Source organism: Oryx dammah, unplaced genomic scaffold, assembly GCF_014754425.2.
Source record: "Oryx dammah isolate SB20612 unplaced genomic scaffold, SCBI_Odam_1.1 HiC_scaffold_21, whole genome shotgun sequence".
Lineage (NCBI taxonomy): Eukaryota > Metazoa > Chordata > Mammalia > Artiodactyla > Bovidae > Oryx > Oryx dammah.
This window is the reverse complement of record NW_024070205.1, coordinates 61,144,974-61,157,781: the sequence shown is the minus strand read 5'-3', so window position 1 is coordinate 61,157,781 and position 12,808 is coordinate 61,144,974. Positions and strand designations below refer to the sequence as shown.

Here is a 12,808-nt window from a genome sequence, read left to right as displayed (position 1 = left end):
AGAATAGAGAATCTACCCTAGGCCAGTCTTTCTTAAAGTTGAGTGACCATCAGAACCACCTGAAGTGTTCATTTAAACACAGAACACTGATTCCCACTTCCCCAGAGTTGAATAGATCAGGTGTGGTCTTGAGAGCTTACTCTTCCTATAAATGATCAGATTTAGCTTTTGTTTGCTGCTATGAGAACCACAAAATGAGCGAGGCCAAACCAGCTTGTCAATATAGGTTGATTGTAGGACAAATAAAGAAATTTAAATCTGTGGCCAAAAGAAAAAAATTCAAAAGGAAATAAATCATTTTCTAATGCTATGGAAGTTTAAAGATGACAAACAGGTTACCTTGGTCAGCATAGAAAGTGCCAGTAAAAAGGACTGAGTATATCAAGCGTCCATTAGGGTGAAAAGGCGGTTCCCACCTCACGTGGGCTTTTCGGGATCCTTCTGTTCTGACAAACACATTTACTGTTCCTTCAGGAGGAGCTTCCAGAGTTCGATTTTCCACCTGTGAGTATAAAAAGATTTATTTTTGTTTGCAAATAAAATAAGTGCATGCTTCACTTTGAGCATATTTCTTCAAAGAATCTCTTTTGGCTGTGAAGTAAACTGTTTTGACAGTCGCATCTTGTATGAATACCTCATTTTGTCAGCAGGATCAAAGCATACCTCATGTTTTCTTCCTCCTGCTGTTAAAGCTTAGAATTTGAGCTCCTGACCAAGGCAGTTTGTGATTTCCAGAATATGTGGATCAGCTCACACTGTGATCATGCCTATAGCTGTGCATATCCACAGACTATTTCTAGGGTGGCTTAAAAACAATTTTTTTGTGATTGCAAAAGAGAAGAAATGCATAAGGTCTGTTTTCATAAGCTCCTGACTGGAGTAATAGACTGCTGGGCTTTGTCAAAGGCCACATCAAGCATCTTCACAGACACACACACACACTCACTTCTCTGAGCTGTGTTACTACCAGGTATGTGCAAATGGCACCATGCCAGACATCAAGAGATAAATGTACCTGAGTGAATCTATCCCTAAAGTATAATCACAAAAGCTGAAATTTCATTAATATAATGGTAATGAATGTATATGAGAAGAACAAAAAGTGAATTATTTGAAGAGAAGGATTCAAACATAATCCTTTACTGCACAGGGGCCAGAAAGATTTTAATAGCAAAATAAGAAAAATAACTAAGAGAACAGAGGAAGATGAAGTGGGAAAGAAACTAGAAAGGGGTTTAGGGTATTTTACCATCATTTAATAATTGGCTTAAATTTGTTAATGAATCACCATGAGCTCATAAGCATCCCTCATGAACATCTGGCCTTTTCAGACATATTGAATATGTTGATACTTTTGACCTTATTCTTAAAATACAGGCTCATGCCTCACAAGAAGGTGATCAAACATGAAATCCTTAGGCAGGCAAATATTCTCAATTATGTAGCTTTCATTTGTTAGGGCGAATACACTTTCCCAATTATGAAAATAAATGTGGAAAAGACAGAGTGTTAATTTTTAATAAGTATGAGGTCATGACATGTTTTATTTTCATCTGAGAAAGGCTATGGGGTTCTTTAGATCTATAACTCCTACTCATTTTTTTAGTCTAAAAGCTATGTATGAACAATGATAAAGAAACTTGACTGGAAAAATATCAACTCATCATTTTAACATTTTATAACAAAGCAATTGGTTTCATAATGTCTATGTATATAGTTCAAATTATTGCATAGAAAGTGATTTTAAAGTGTTCCAGATAAAATAAAACTCAAAAAGTTGAAGAATTAAGTACAAATCCAGATAATTATATTATTCTTCTCAAATATCTAGTTAATTCAAAATAAAAATACAGTTCTAAAATCTCCTTATGTATATGGATAAATATTTCAGTACTTCCCTCTATATTAAATTTGGCAGTTGGACTCTTCTGCTCTGACTTTTTTTTTTTTAATTTACACTTTGTTTATCAACCTTGCCTTAAAAAATGTTAAGAAAGGGCATTCTGAAGGTTAAGTTGGCTTTCACCTGAAAACTTCCCCTGACACAGAAAAAAAATTGAGAACGGTGCAAGGAAAAAAAACATTGTAACAAAAATTTTATCCTTAATAAAACTCTTACAATGTATCAGAAATCTGTATATGTATTACATGTGTGTTGGGTGTGTTTATCTGTGTAATGTGCCATCACCAAGAAAGCAAGGCAGCTTTATAACCATATTACACAGCTGTGACCTATAGTTTCACACTTCATCCTTAAGAAGGTCCTTGGAGAACTGAATCCTATGAGTGTTCCAAGGCCAAATACAGCCATGAAATTCCCCATCTTAGACTCTACCAGTGTTACCCAACAGTGGACAAGAGAAAAAAAAACAGCAAAGTGATCTTCCTATGGATAAATTCATTGTTTTTTATTGTAGAAACACAAAATGTTCTGAGTTTCTTTCTAATTGCAATTCAGTGATATAATTGAAAAAAAGGAAAGCATTTAAAAAGTTCTTCCCTGTTGTATTTTCTGTTATTTTTTGTTATTTTACATATTTATGAAACTCAGTTACTGGATTTAATTTGACATTGCATATTAGCATCTTAAAATTTTAATCAAAGGCATTGTAAATTGCTTTTTACACTGGAATTTCTTTAAAAGCCAAATACATTGTATAAATGAACAAGAACTGAACAAACTACACAGAAATCTTTTTATTCCCCAGATGGTACAGAATGATTTCTTCTAAATAACAAATAGCAAGGAATAAACTTGTTTAGGCACAAAATATATTGAGCTGGCTCAGTGGTAAAGAATCCACCTGCAATGCAGAAGACACAGAAGACATGGGTTCCATCACTGCATCGGGAAGATCACCATGTATATATTCATGGCAACCCACTCCAGGATTCTTGCCTGGGAAATCCCATGGATGGAGGAGCCTGGTGGGCTATAGGGTCACAAAGAGTTGAACACGGCTGAAGTGACTGAGGATGTAATACTACATGAAGACGGTTAAGGATATGTAATTTATGAATTTTATTTTTAAAATATTGTATTTTATCAAATTTATATTTTTAAACTGTATTTTGTTTATTACATGAGCAACCTTGAAAATTTTGAGGGTGAACCAGACTACATTTAACACTATTAAGCATATTTGTCATAGGAAACACTGAATGGTATTTCCCTATGTGCATGAAAAACAATGATATTAAATATGTAAGAGATGTGAAACAGTCCTCTGTTTCTAAAAACCAAGAGTTATTATTAAGAAATGTTGTTAGGTGAACAAATGTTTGACTCTTAGAAAACTTAATGTTTGATTTCTGCCAATAAAAGATTTAAAAATAAAAATCATAACTTTTTTGTTTCAATGAAATATTTGTTACAACATTGGCCTTTAGATAAAGAATACCTTTAAGTGATAAGTGTTCAATATGTATATATGATAACATATTATATATATTAATGATTATAGGAATTTGCAAACCCCCTCCAGTATTCTTGCCTGGAAAACTCTATGGACAGAGAAACCAAGCGGGCTACAGTCCATGGGCTTGCAAAGAATTGGACATAATTGAGCATAAACAAGATGATATATATGATATTCAACAAAATTTAGCCATATTATTTGTGTATATCTATCTATCTATCTATCTATCTATCTATATATATATATATATATATATCTGCATATAAAGACTTGGCCACCTGATGTGAAGAACTGACTCACTGGAAAAGACCCTGATGCTGCGTAAGACTGAAGGCAGGAGGAGAAGACGATAACAGAGGATAAGATGGTTGGATGGCATCACTGACTCGATGGACATGAGTTTGAGCAAGCTCCGGGAGTTGGTGATGGACAGGGAAGCCTGGTGTGCTACAGTCCACGGGCCCGCAAAGAGTTGGACACAACTGAGCAACTGACCTGAATGGAATATATGTGTGTGTGTATATATATATATATAATTTAATGATAGGAAAGTCTGGCTTTTAAGATTGATTCCTAGATTTAAAAACCATTGACAAGAGTTGAATCTGTAATATCTTTTATGATTGTGATAGATATCCAGGGCTATCTAAAGTACTCAAATATGGGATCTCTTATGGGCATAATATATATTATAATTGGTAAAAAAAAAAAATTTAGAAATCAATTGAACATCATGGGTTTTAACTTCTTGGCAGCACCGAGTTGACTTGTTCTAAATAAAGACATTGCTATTCCATCCCAGTGACTAGAGATGGATCATTGACTTGGGAAAAGTGTTTGCATATTGAGCACAGGATAAAGAAGAGGACCAAGGGGAGAAAATAACTCTGTGCTTTAAGCTAAGACTGAGTCTACAATACGTGAGGCTTCGGAGGGCAGGGTTTTACAGTCAATTCCGTTTCCCCCTTTCTATCGGGGTTTTATGCCTTTGATTCCTTCAGGTCAACATCACCTACTCTCTGCACAAAACACAGATTGATAACCGGGTCCCCCTTGTTTACAGTGACCAGAACACCAGGAGACAGACTGAGACCCAGTTTACTAGCTGGGACCACAACTTGCAGTTTATTTTTTTGAAAAAGCCTCACTTTTAAGCTCATGGGAAATGTTCTTTTGTTTCTTTTTCTTTTTTTGAATGGAGAAGAAAGGCTGGCCTATTGCCATTCCTGCTTTTAAGAGTAAGTAACCGTCAGAAGGGTCTAGGCTATGAAATACTTAATGGCAATAAAGACTACAGCTCAGCTCCACTGATAGATGATGTTAGGAGCTTGGAAAGCCACCAATCTCTGAAGCAAAATGGGAGGTGTGATCAAAACTAAGGAAGCAAAAATTTAAATGGTAGAGCTGTTTTTCAAGGGTAATATTTATACAATACACTCTTCAGTGGAGACAGAGTATATAAAAACTGATAGGCCATTAGCAAATATAGCCAAAAAATATCGAAAGTGAATGAGTATTTCCCTTAAAAGAAGTCTAATTGATCAAGAAATACGCACAAGAGTAAAATGTGATGTTTTGAGACTGAAGAATGTCAAGCTGGTCTATGAGAATTACATACAATTAATTGGGTTTTGGAAATTATACCAATAATAAAAAGCACAATTTTATCAATCTTTTAACTACTATTGAAATATAGATAGATAAAGATTTCTGAAATGTGGATATCAAAAGCTGATATTAATGACATTTTAAATACTGTTCTTATGAATATATCACACTAATAAAATTAAAATGTATTATTCTAATGGATGAGGCAAACTCAATCTTTTAATTGATTAACATACTTGTTGGGGAGCAGTGTTGCCATACTGTGACAGTTAGGGCCTTTCAATTATTTTCGCTTTTTAATCAGACACTTACTTATTACTAGGAAGAAAAGCATCCATTTTAAACATGTCACTATATTAGGCAAGCCTGCCTGGTCAACCTACCTTTTGAAATTTCAATAAAATGTAGATTTTGTCCTTCACTAGACCTATGTGCAATCTTAAAATTTATGTTGAATATAAAATCCTACTAACTCTTAAATGAAATTTTATAAAAAGAACATCTTCCCCCCTACTTGAAAGGCTAGCTGTGGAGAGTCGCCTATTCATTGTCATCTGACATTTAGTACATACCCGGGATGTGAATTGCCACACTCACCAGTGGGCCCAGAGCACAACCTCTGGCCGTGCAGGCTTGGACCCTGAAGGAATGCAAGCTCCAAGGAGCGAATCCAGAAGCATGACAACTGAGTTCTGAGGAGTTGTGAATTAATATACCATCGAGATACAGCCCATAACTTGTGATAACACCTGGGAAGGCAATAATAATTGTCTTTTAGTATGATTGTTAGACAACAGCAAAGAAGGTCTTCAAAGAAGCATGCACTTCTTGATGCAATTTCTAATTGCATGGAATCACAGTCTCTCCCTTAGTCTAAACTCTATCTCCTTCCAAAGGATAAAACAGGCTTTAAACTCTTGAATCTCAAATTGTTAAGCTGATTAGTATAGAGGTACAAATAAAAACCGAGTCCCAGTATAGGAAGCTTTCTATTGCATCATGTTAACTGCTGTCATTGGTGTTCCATATCAGAAATGAATAAAGTAAGTACATTTACAATTTGCATTGTTTTCTAAAATGATATCCTGATAGATGTGCTTTAGAAGTCCAATGACCCTGTTTGGTAAAGCGTTATGTGTGACTCAGGATGTACCAGGCACTGTTCCAAGTGCATCCTCTTTTAATTCTCTCTTCACAGTACTACTATAATAAGTGCAGTATTATCATCACTGTTTCATAGATGAGCCAAGTCAGGTACAGATAACTTAGGTAACTTGCTCAAGGTCACAGAGCTGGCAAATATGAGAATCAGGATTTGACTCTGGCTCCATCTCTCAATTACAACACTGAATCACCTAAACGTAAAGCCCGTGCAACTTTCACAGATCCATTCATGAGACACTCATGTACACAGTAGAGAAGCTATGATTTGCAAGATTTAATGATCAACTCAAATTTGTTTTAGAAGTGACGTGTACTTTCATGAAATCAACTAACAGAGATTTGAGAGACTGCAGGGCTAGTGAATATAATCATTTGATTTCTTCCATTCCAATGTGAATTGGGTGGGATGATGCACCTTCTTTAAAAGGAGGTTAGACACCCGTGGTGGATTCATGTCAATGTATGGCAAAACCAATACAGAATTGTAAAGTATAAAAAAAGAAAGAAAGAAAGAAAAAAAGGAGGTTAGGGATCTCTGCTCACTGGAAATATCCCCACTCATTAAACATCATATGTTAAGAAACAGAACTTTGCTTACATGCTAAATTAGAATGGCTTTCAAAGGTAAATTAATTTCACAGTGGCCTCCTGAGTGTGCCCTTGAAGAATTATCTTAACCGTTCCTCTATCAGACAGTCTTCCTTGAAGACAGATGTTAGGTTCTTCTCTACTAGCAGACAGCATATCTCCATCATAGCACTTAGCCACTTCTCACATTATTAGTATTATTATTCCTTATGTAATTGCCTGACATCTCCAATGGGCCATAGGCTCCCCAAGGTAATCTTGACTTCCTCACCTGTATGTTTTTAGAGCTTAGCACTGTGCCTAAAACATGGTTTATGCTAAGCTGCTTCAGTCGTGTCTGACTCTTTGCAACTCCACGGACTGTAGCCCGCCAGGCTCCTCTGGCCATGGGATTTCCTGGGCAAAAATACTGTACTGGGTTCCTGTGCCCTGCTCCAGGAGATCTTCCCTACCTAGGGATCAAATCTGTGTCTCCAGCATCTCCTGCATTGCAAGGCAGTTTCTTTACCATTGGCACCATCTGGGAAGTAGGCACTTAAAAAATATTGAGTAAATGAATAAATTAACTTATATGCAGCATAGCAATAATACCAGCATCCAAACAGAATGAAAATTTAACACTATAGGGAGAAAAGGATACCTAGATACCTGAAATATTAAAAAAAAAACAACCCGCTAGAAGGTTGATATTATAGGACAGCTCAAAACAGCATTTTGAGAAGGAATGAGTTTTGCAATAGAAGACTAGCAAAATCAAATGTTGTCAAGAGAGTCCTTGAGAGCTGTCTTCCTGGAGAACTGACTCTCAGTCTTATGAACAACAGATCTGGTCTTCTGAAGGTCTTAAAAGTAGATCAAGCCCTCATTCATCATTGTATCAGGGACAGCATCACTCAGGCAATCATAACACCAGAAAACATCATAAGCATCCAACTCTCCTGGGTGGGAGTTGCTCATTTCTAGAACCTTCACAACGTTCTGGCAACACCATCATCTGTGAACTTATGAAATGCTGTGCCTGTTGTCACAATATCCCTTACAATGTTGCTTTTGATTAAGAAATCAGTTTATAACAAAAGAAAGGGGAAGTGAATTAATACTATGGAAGTGACCTATCTTATATCTCATTAACCCATAGCCTAGGAAATTGCAGAAATGGCCTTTGGAAATGTACATTACAGCCCAAGCAGAGTCACCCTGCGGATCTGGAATCCCTGTAGGATGCTGTAACTGCTTTGAACTAGGGACCAGTATTTGATGCTGGTTTTTCTATAGTGAGAAAATGTGAGAATCTTTCTTAAGATCATTTCTTAAATAATTTTTTAAAATGCCATGTAAATATTATTGAAATTATAAAACACTTTACTATTAAAAATGTACTGAACACTTACGTTGAGTCAGACAAAAGGTTGTATGCTTTACGTGAATTATTTCTGTTAACTTTTTAGTCAGCATGTTTCCTTCCAATATTATAGTTAATATGCTCTTCAAACTATTTGTGCTTTCTGTACTCACAAAAAGGAATGCTTATGTCATGGGGCACCAAGGTACCAGTAAATTAGAAACAAGAATATTATCTGGCAACTTGGGATCTTTGTGCAACCGTAACAACATGCAAAAAAAAATTACTATGAGGGAGGAGGAATTAGCTTCCTTCCACATGCTGACATCCTGGACTTTCTCAAAGGCACCCCTTTGTCTGACAGATCCAATCATGTGACTATTGGAAGTCTAAAGCAATTTAAGCCACAACCACTAAGGACATAGAGCTTTTAATAATAAACATTTGGTTGCCTCTCTGAGTCAAAAATCCCAAGCAGATAGGGTAGGGGCTGACAGCAAATGGAAGAAATTGTAAATATCAACCATGGCCTTAACTAGTTATAGAAACAAGCATTGAAGATGTTATTTTTTAATTTCTTGCTTATTATATAGAGATTTATATATAATAACTAATTTTCCCTCCTCCTCTTCTCTGCTGATTTATATAAAGAAAGTTGGTTGACAGTTTAGTTTTTAAGTATCTAGAATATCCAGGTGGGATGTATCTAAACTGAAAGGGGAGTTAATACTACCCAGATATGACTATAGGGACAGAGGGTAGGAGCATGTTCATCTGTTCAACACTTAGTAGCGCCATTTGGGGTAGAAGCATACAGTGATTATCATCAATAGTGGAAGGTAGAAGAGTAGACATGGAGACTGAACAGCTTAACTGGTAATTCACCTAAGTCATCTGATGATACACGTCCACACTTCTACAGCCTGGTCTGCACACTGAGCCCAAGAGCCAACACACTCCATTTTTAGCTCTCTTGCTGGTTGACTTTCTAGAAAGTTTCACCAAGAAGAGGCACTGCTAGGAGGGTAGAAGCAGGAAGAAAGAAAACATCCAGCTTGTTTTTGAGAAAATTTCATGTACCACTCTGGCTCCACAAAATAGTGCGACCGCCAGCATCTGTTCTCCTTATTCTAACATGACATCTAGTGTCATTTAATACTTGACACACAAAAGAACAAGTGAATTAAAATTAAGACATGAGAGATACATAGTGAAAAACCAACTAGTACACGGACAATTTAAAAGAAGAAAGACAGATAAAAATCACGCTAATAATAATGTCTCTGTGTATGCTAAGTTGCTTCAGGTGTGTCTGACTCTGTGCGACCCTATAGACTGCACCCTACCAGACTCCTCTGTCCGTGGATTTTCCAGGCAGGAATACTGCAATGGGTTGCCATGCCCTCCTCCAGGCAATCTTCCTGACCCAGGGAGTGAACCTGTGTCTCTTATGTTTCCTGCATTGATAGATGGGTTCTTTACTACTAGCACCACTTGGGAAGCCCAATAATAAAAAAAAAAAAAAAAGAAATTATTATGCGCTGGGCACTCTGATATGCAATCATTCTATGCAATGGGCACCCAGTGCACAAATCACTTATGCTATTGCACTTATGTGCAAATCACATGTTACAGAAGCTCTTAAAGAAATTTTAAGACCCCTGGAATGCTATCTACTTGATCTGCTTTTCAACGCTGAAATAGAAAGTATTCAAATCAATATTTCCCTTTTTTTACATAATTGGGGAACAGAGAATTTCTTTTCTGCTGGGATTATGTGCATAATATCTCATTTGTCTGACATACTGGGAAATGAGATATTTTATAGGAGTTAATTTTCATTATAACTAAATCTCATCCATGAAGTGCAAACTTTAAAATCTTCACAATTTTTGAAGAAATTCTTTCCAGCAAGCACTACACACTTTCCTGTCTTTTCACAGAGGCAATAATGAATATAAGGAATCATTTTGTGAGGATTCAAACTGTGCATTATGGACATCAGAGACTATATTCACTAATTCAGTGATACCCTCCAGGACTGAGTAGGTGGAGGACCCTTAGCCAGCTTTTCCTGTTAACATCACTTAGTGGCTACATTTCATTCATGCCTGTATCTCCATTTTGAGTTTTCCATTCTCCCTCTGTGACAGCCTCTCAAATGTAACTTCTTTGTTTTGTCTACCTGACTCTAGCAAGTCAACTGCTAGCAAGATCAGCTCAGAAACTAGATAACCATGACATTTGGAACTATGGGTAAAGAAATAATAGACAGTCACAGAGACAAGGGTTCCGAGTCAGATGAGCACAATGCAAACGAGCTGAGAATGAAATTAAGTGAGATTTGTGACAGTTAACTGCTCACATTTTTACTATCCTGTATGCACCTGACTTTCAGGATAAATTAGACTGAAGTCCAGACTCAATGGACGTGAGCTCTCTCTTTCTCTCTCTCTCTCTCTCTCACACACACACACACACACACACACACACAATTTCCCAGCATTCTATAGGTAACCTATATTAGACAGTATTTGTAGAAAAGACAAAAAAAATCAATTATAAAAACATTGTACACTGAAAAAAAATGCAGTCTGCCTTTTAAATCATTTTGGACACTCTCCTTCATCCACCACACCAACTCCATCCTCAATCCTGGAGATCTTACATTCCAAATTGATCCTTTCCCATCTCCATATCCATGGCTATCTAGTCCACTCTGCCATCATCTCATAATAGAATTGTGTGTATGTGTGTGTGTGTGTGTGTGAAGTCACGTCAGTCGTGTCCAACTCCCTGCGACCCCATGTACTGTACCCGCAGGCTCCTCTGTCCATGTTGATTCTCCAGGCAAGAATACTGGAGTGGGTTGCCATTTCCCACTCCAGGGGATCGTCTCAACCCAGGGATGGAACCCATGTCTCTTATGTCTCTTGTTTTGACACATTATTCATGCTTCCACAGAATTCATTCTTCATAACACAGAAGGGCAGTTTTCAAAACACACATCTGATCATACCACATGCAGTCAGTGATCAATCAGGCCTTTGCTGAGTACTAACTAGCAAGATGACTTCCCTGTCCCAGAAAGTTGGGATCAACATGTTGTGAGGACAAAACAGTGGTGCTGACCTCTCTGGGTTTTCTGCCTTTTGGTCTAGGTCTTACCAGTTACCATCAGATCTCAAGGTAGGACCAAAGTGGGATACTATTGTGTTTTAGAGCTGGAATTCAGATATGTCCCCCATCAAAAGAGCCTAAAACAAGACATTTTGTCTGTTTCTAAGACCATTTATTATGAAATATTGAGTTAAGGACACAAAGTTAAATTTCCTGGTAAATTTGTAGATGATAAGAAATATCATTTGAAAAAAATCCCATTTCTTATCAAAATAGGCAAGCAGATTTCATAACTTGTTTTTGTTAGCAAATGTCTTGATGCAAATAGAATTAGGTATGATATGAAACATTGTACAATTAAGTTACCAAAATATACACTAATAAGCAATAAGTCTAAAATATCTCTTAACACAACAATTTTTATTGACCTCAGATTCCCAGTGTGAGTTACAAAAATGAGTGAATAGAATCTACTGGACTTTTAAAATGAAGTCTAAGAAGACACTTTCCTTCTTTGACTATAGCACAAGACACATATGAATAACTAAATGGTTTAAAACTCAACATTCAGAAAACTAAGATCATGGCATCTGGTTCCATCACTTCACAGCAAATAGATGGGGAAACAATGGAAACAGTAAGAGGCTTTATTTTGGGGGGTTCCAAAGTCACTGCAGATGGTGACTGCAGCCATGAAGTTAAAAGATGTTTACTCCTTGGAAGAAAAGCTATGACCAACCTAGACAGCATATTAAAAAGCAGAGACATTACTTTGTCAATAAATGTTCATCTAGTCAAAGCTTTGGTTTTTTCCAGTAGTCATGTATGGATGTGAGAGTTGGACTATAAATAAAGCTGAGTGCCAAAGAATTGATGCTTTTGAACTGTGGTGTTGAGAAGACTCCTGAGAGTCCCTTGTACAGCAAAGAGATTCAACCAGTCTATCCTAAAGGAAATCAGTCCTGAATATTCATTGGAAGGACTGATGCTAAAGCTGAAACTCCAATACTTTGGCCACCTAATGCAAAGAACTGACTCATTGGAAAAGACCCTGATGCTGGGAAAGATTGAAGGTGGGAGGAGAGGGGGACGACAGAGGATGAGATGGTTGGACAGCATCACCAACTCAATGGACATGATTTTCAGTGAGCTCCGGGAGTTGGTGATAGACAGGGAAGCCTGGCGTGCTGCAGTCCATGGGGTCACAAAGAGTTGGACATGACTGAGCAACTGAACTGAACTGAGTATTTTTGAAATTATAAAACACTTTATTATTTTAAAAAATGTACTGAACACTTACTTTGAGTCAGACAGTAGGCTGTATGGTTTATATGAGTTATTTCTGTTAAAACTGACAACACCAAGAAATTAGAACAATTTAGAACATAGCAGTTTCCTTGTTATGAAGATGAGAGAATATAGTCTTAGAGGAACTAAGCCATTTCCCAAAATCATACAAGGAGAAATTAAGGGGTAGAACCTGGCAATCTCATCACACCACTGCCACTACTCTTGTTATCCATTTCCAGCCTAATTTTCTCTTCTAAAATATGTGGGAAATCCATTC

At 36.8% G+C, this 12,808-nt stretch overlaps 1 protein-coding gene across 1 annotated transcript in view; it reads right to left on the bottom strand.

Moving 5' to 3' along the window:
• USH2A (usherin) overlaps window positions 1-12,808 on the bottom strand; it is a 922,740-nt gene that overhangs the window by 399,999 nt on the left and 509,933 nt on the right. The window contains exons 35-36 of the mRNA XM_040262869.1: window positions 5,625-5,776; window positions 340-502 (exon numbers count right to left, since the gene is read on the bottom strand). Of these exons, the coding sequence (XP_040118803.1) occupies window positions 340-502; window positions 5,625-5,776 (315 nt within the window). The remainder of the gene's footprint in view (window positions 1-339; window positions 503-5,624; window positions 5,777-12,808) is intronic.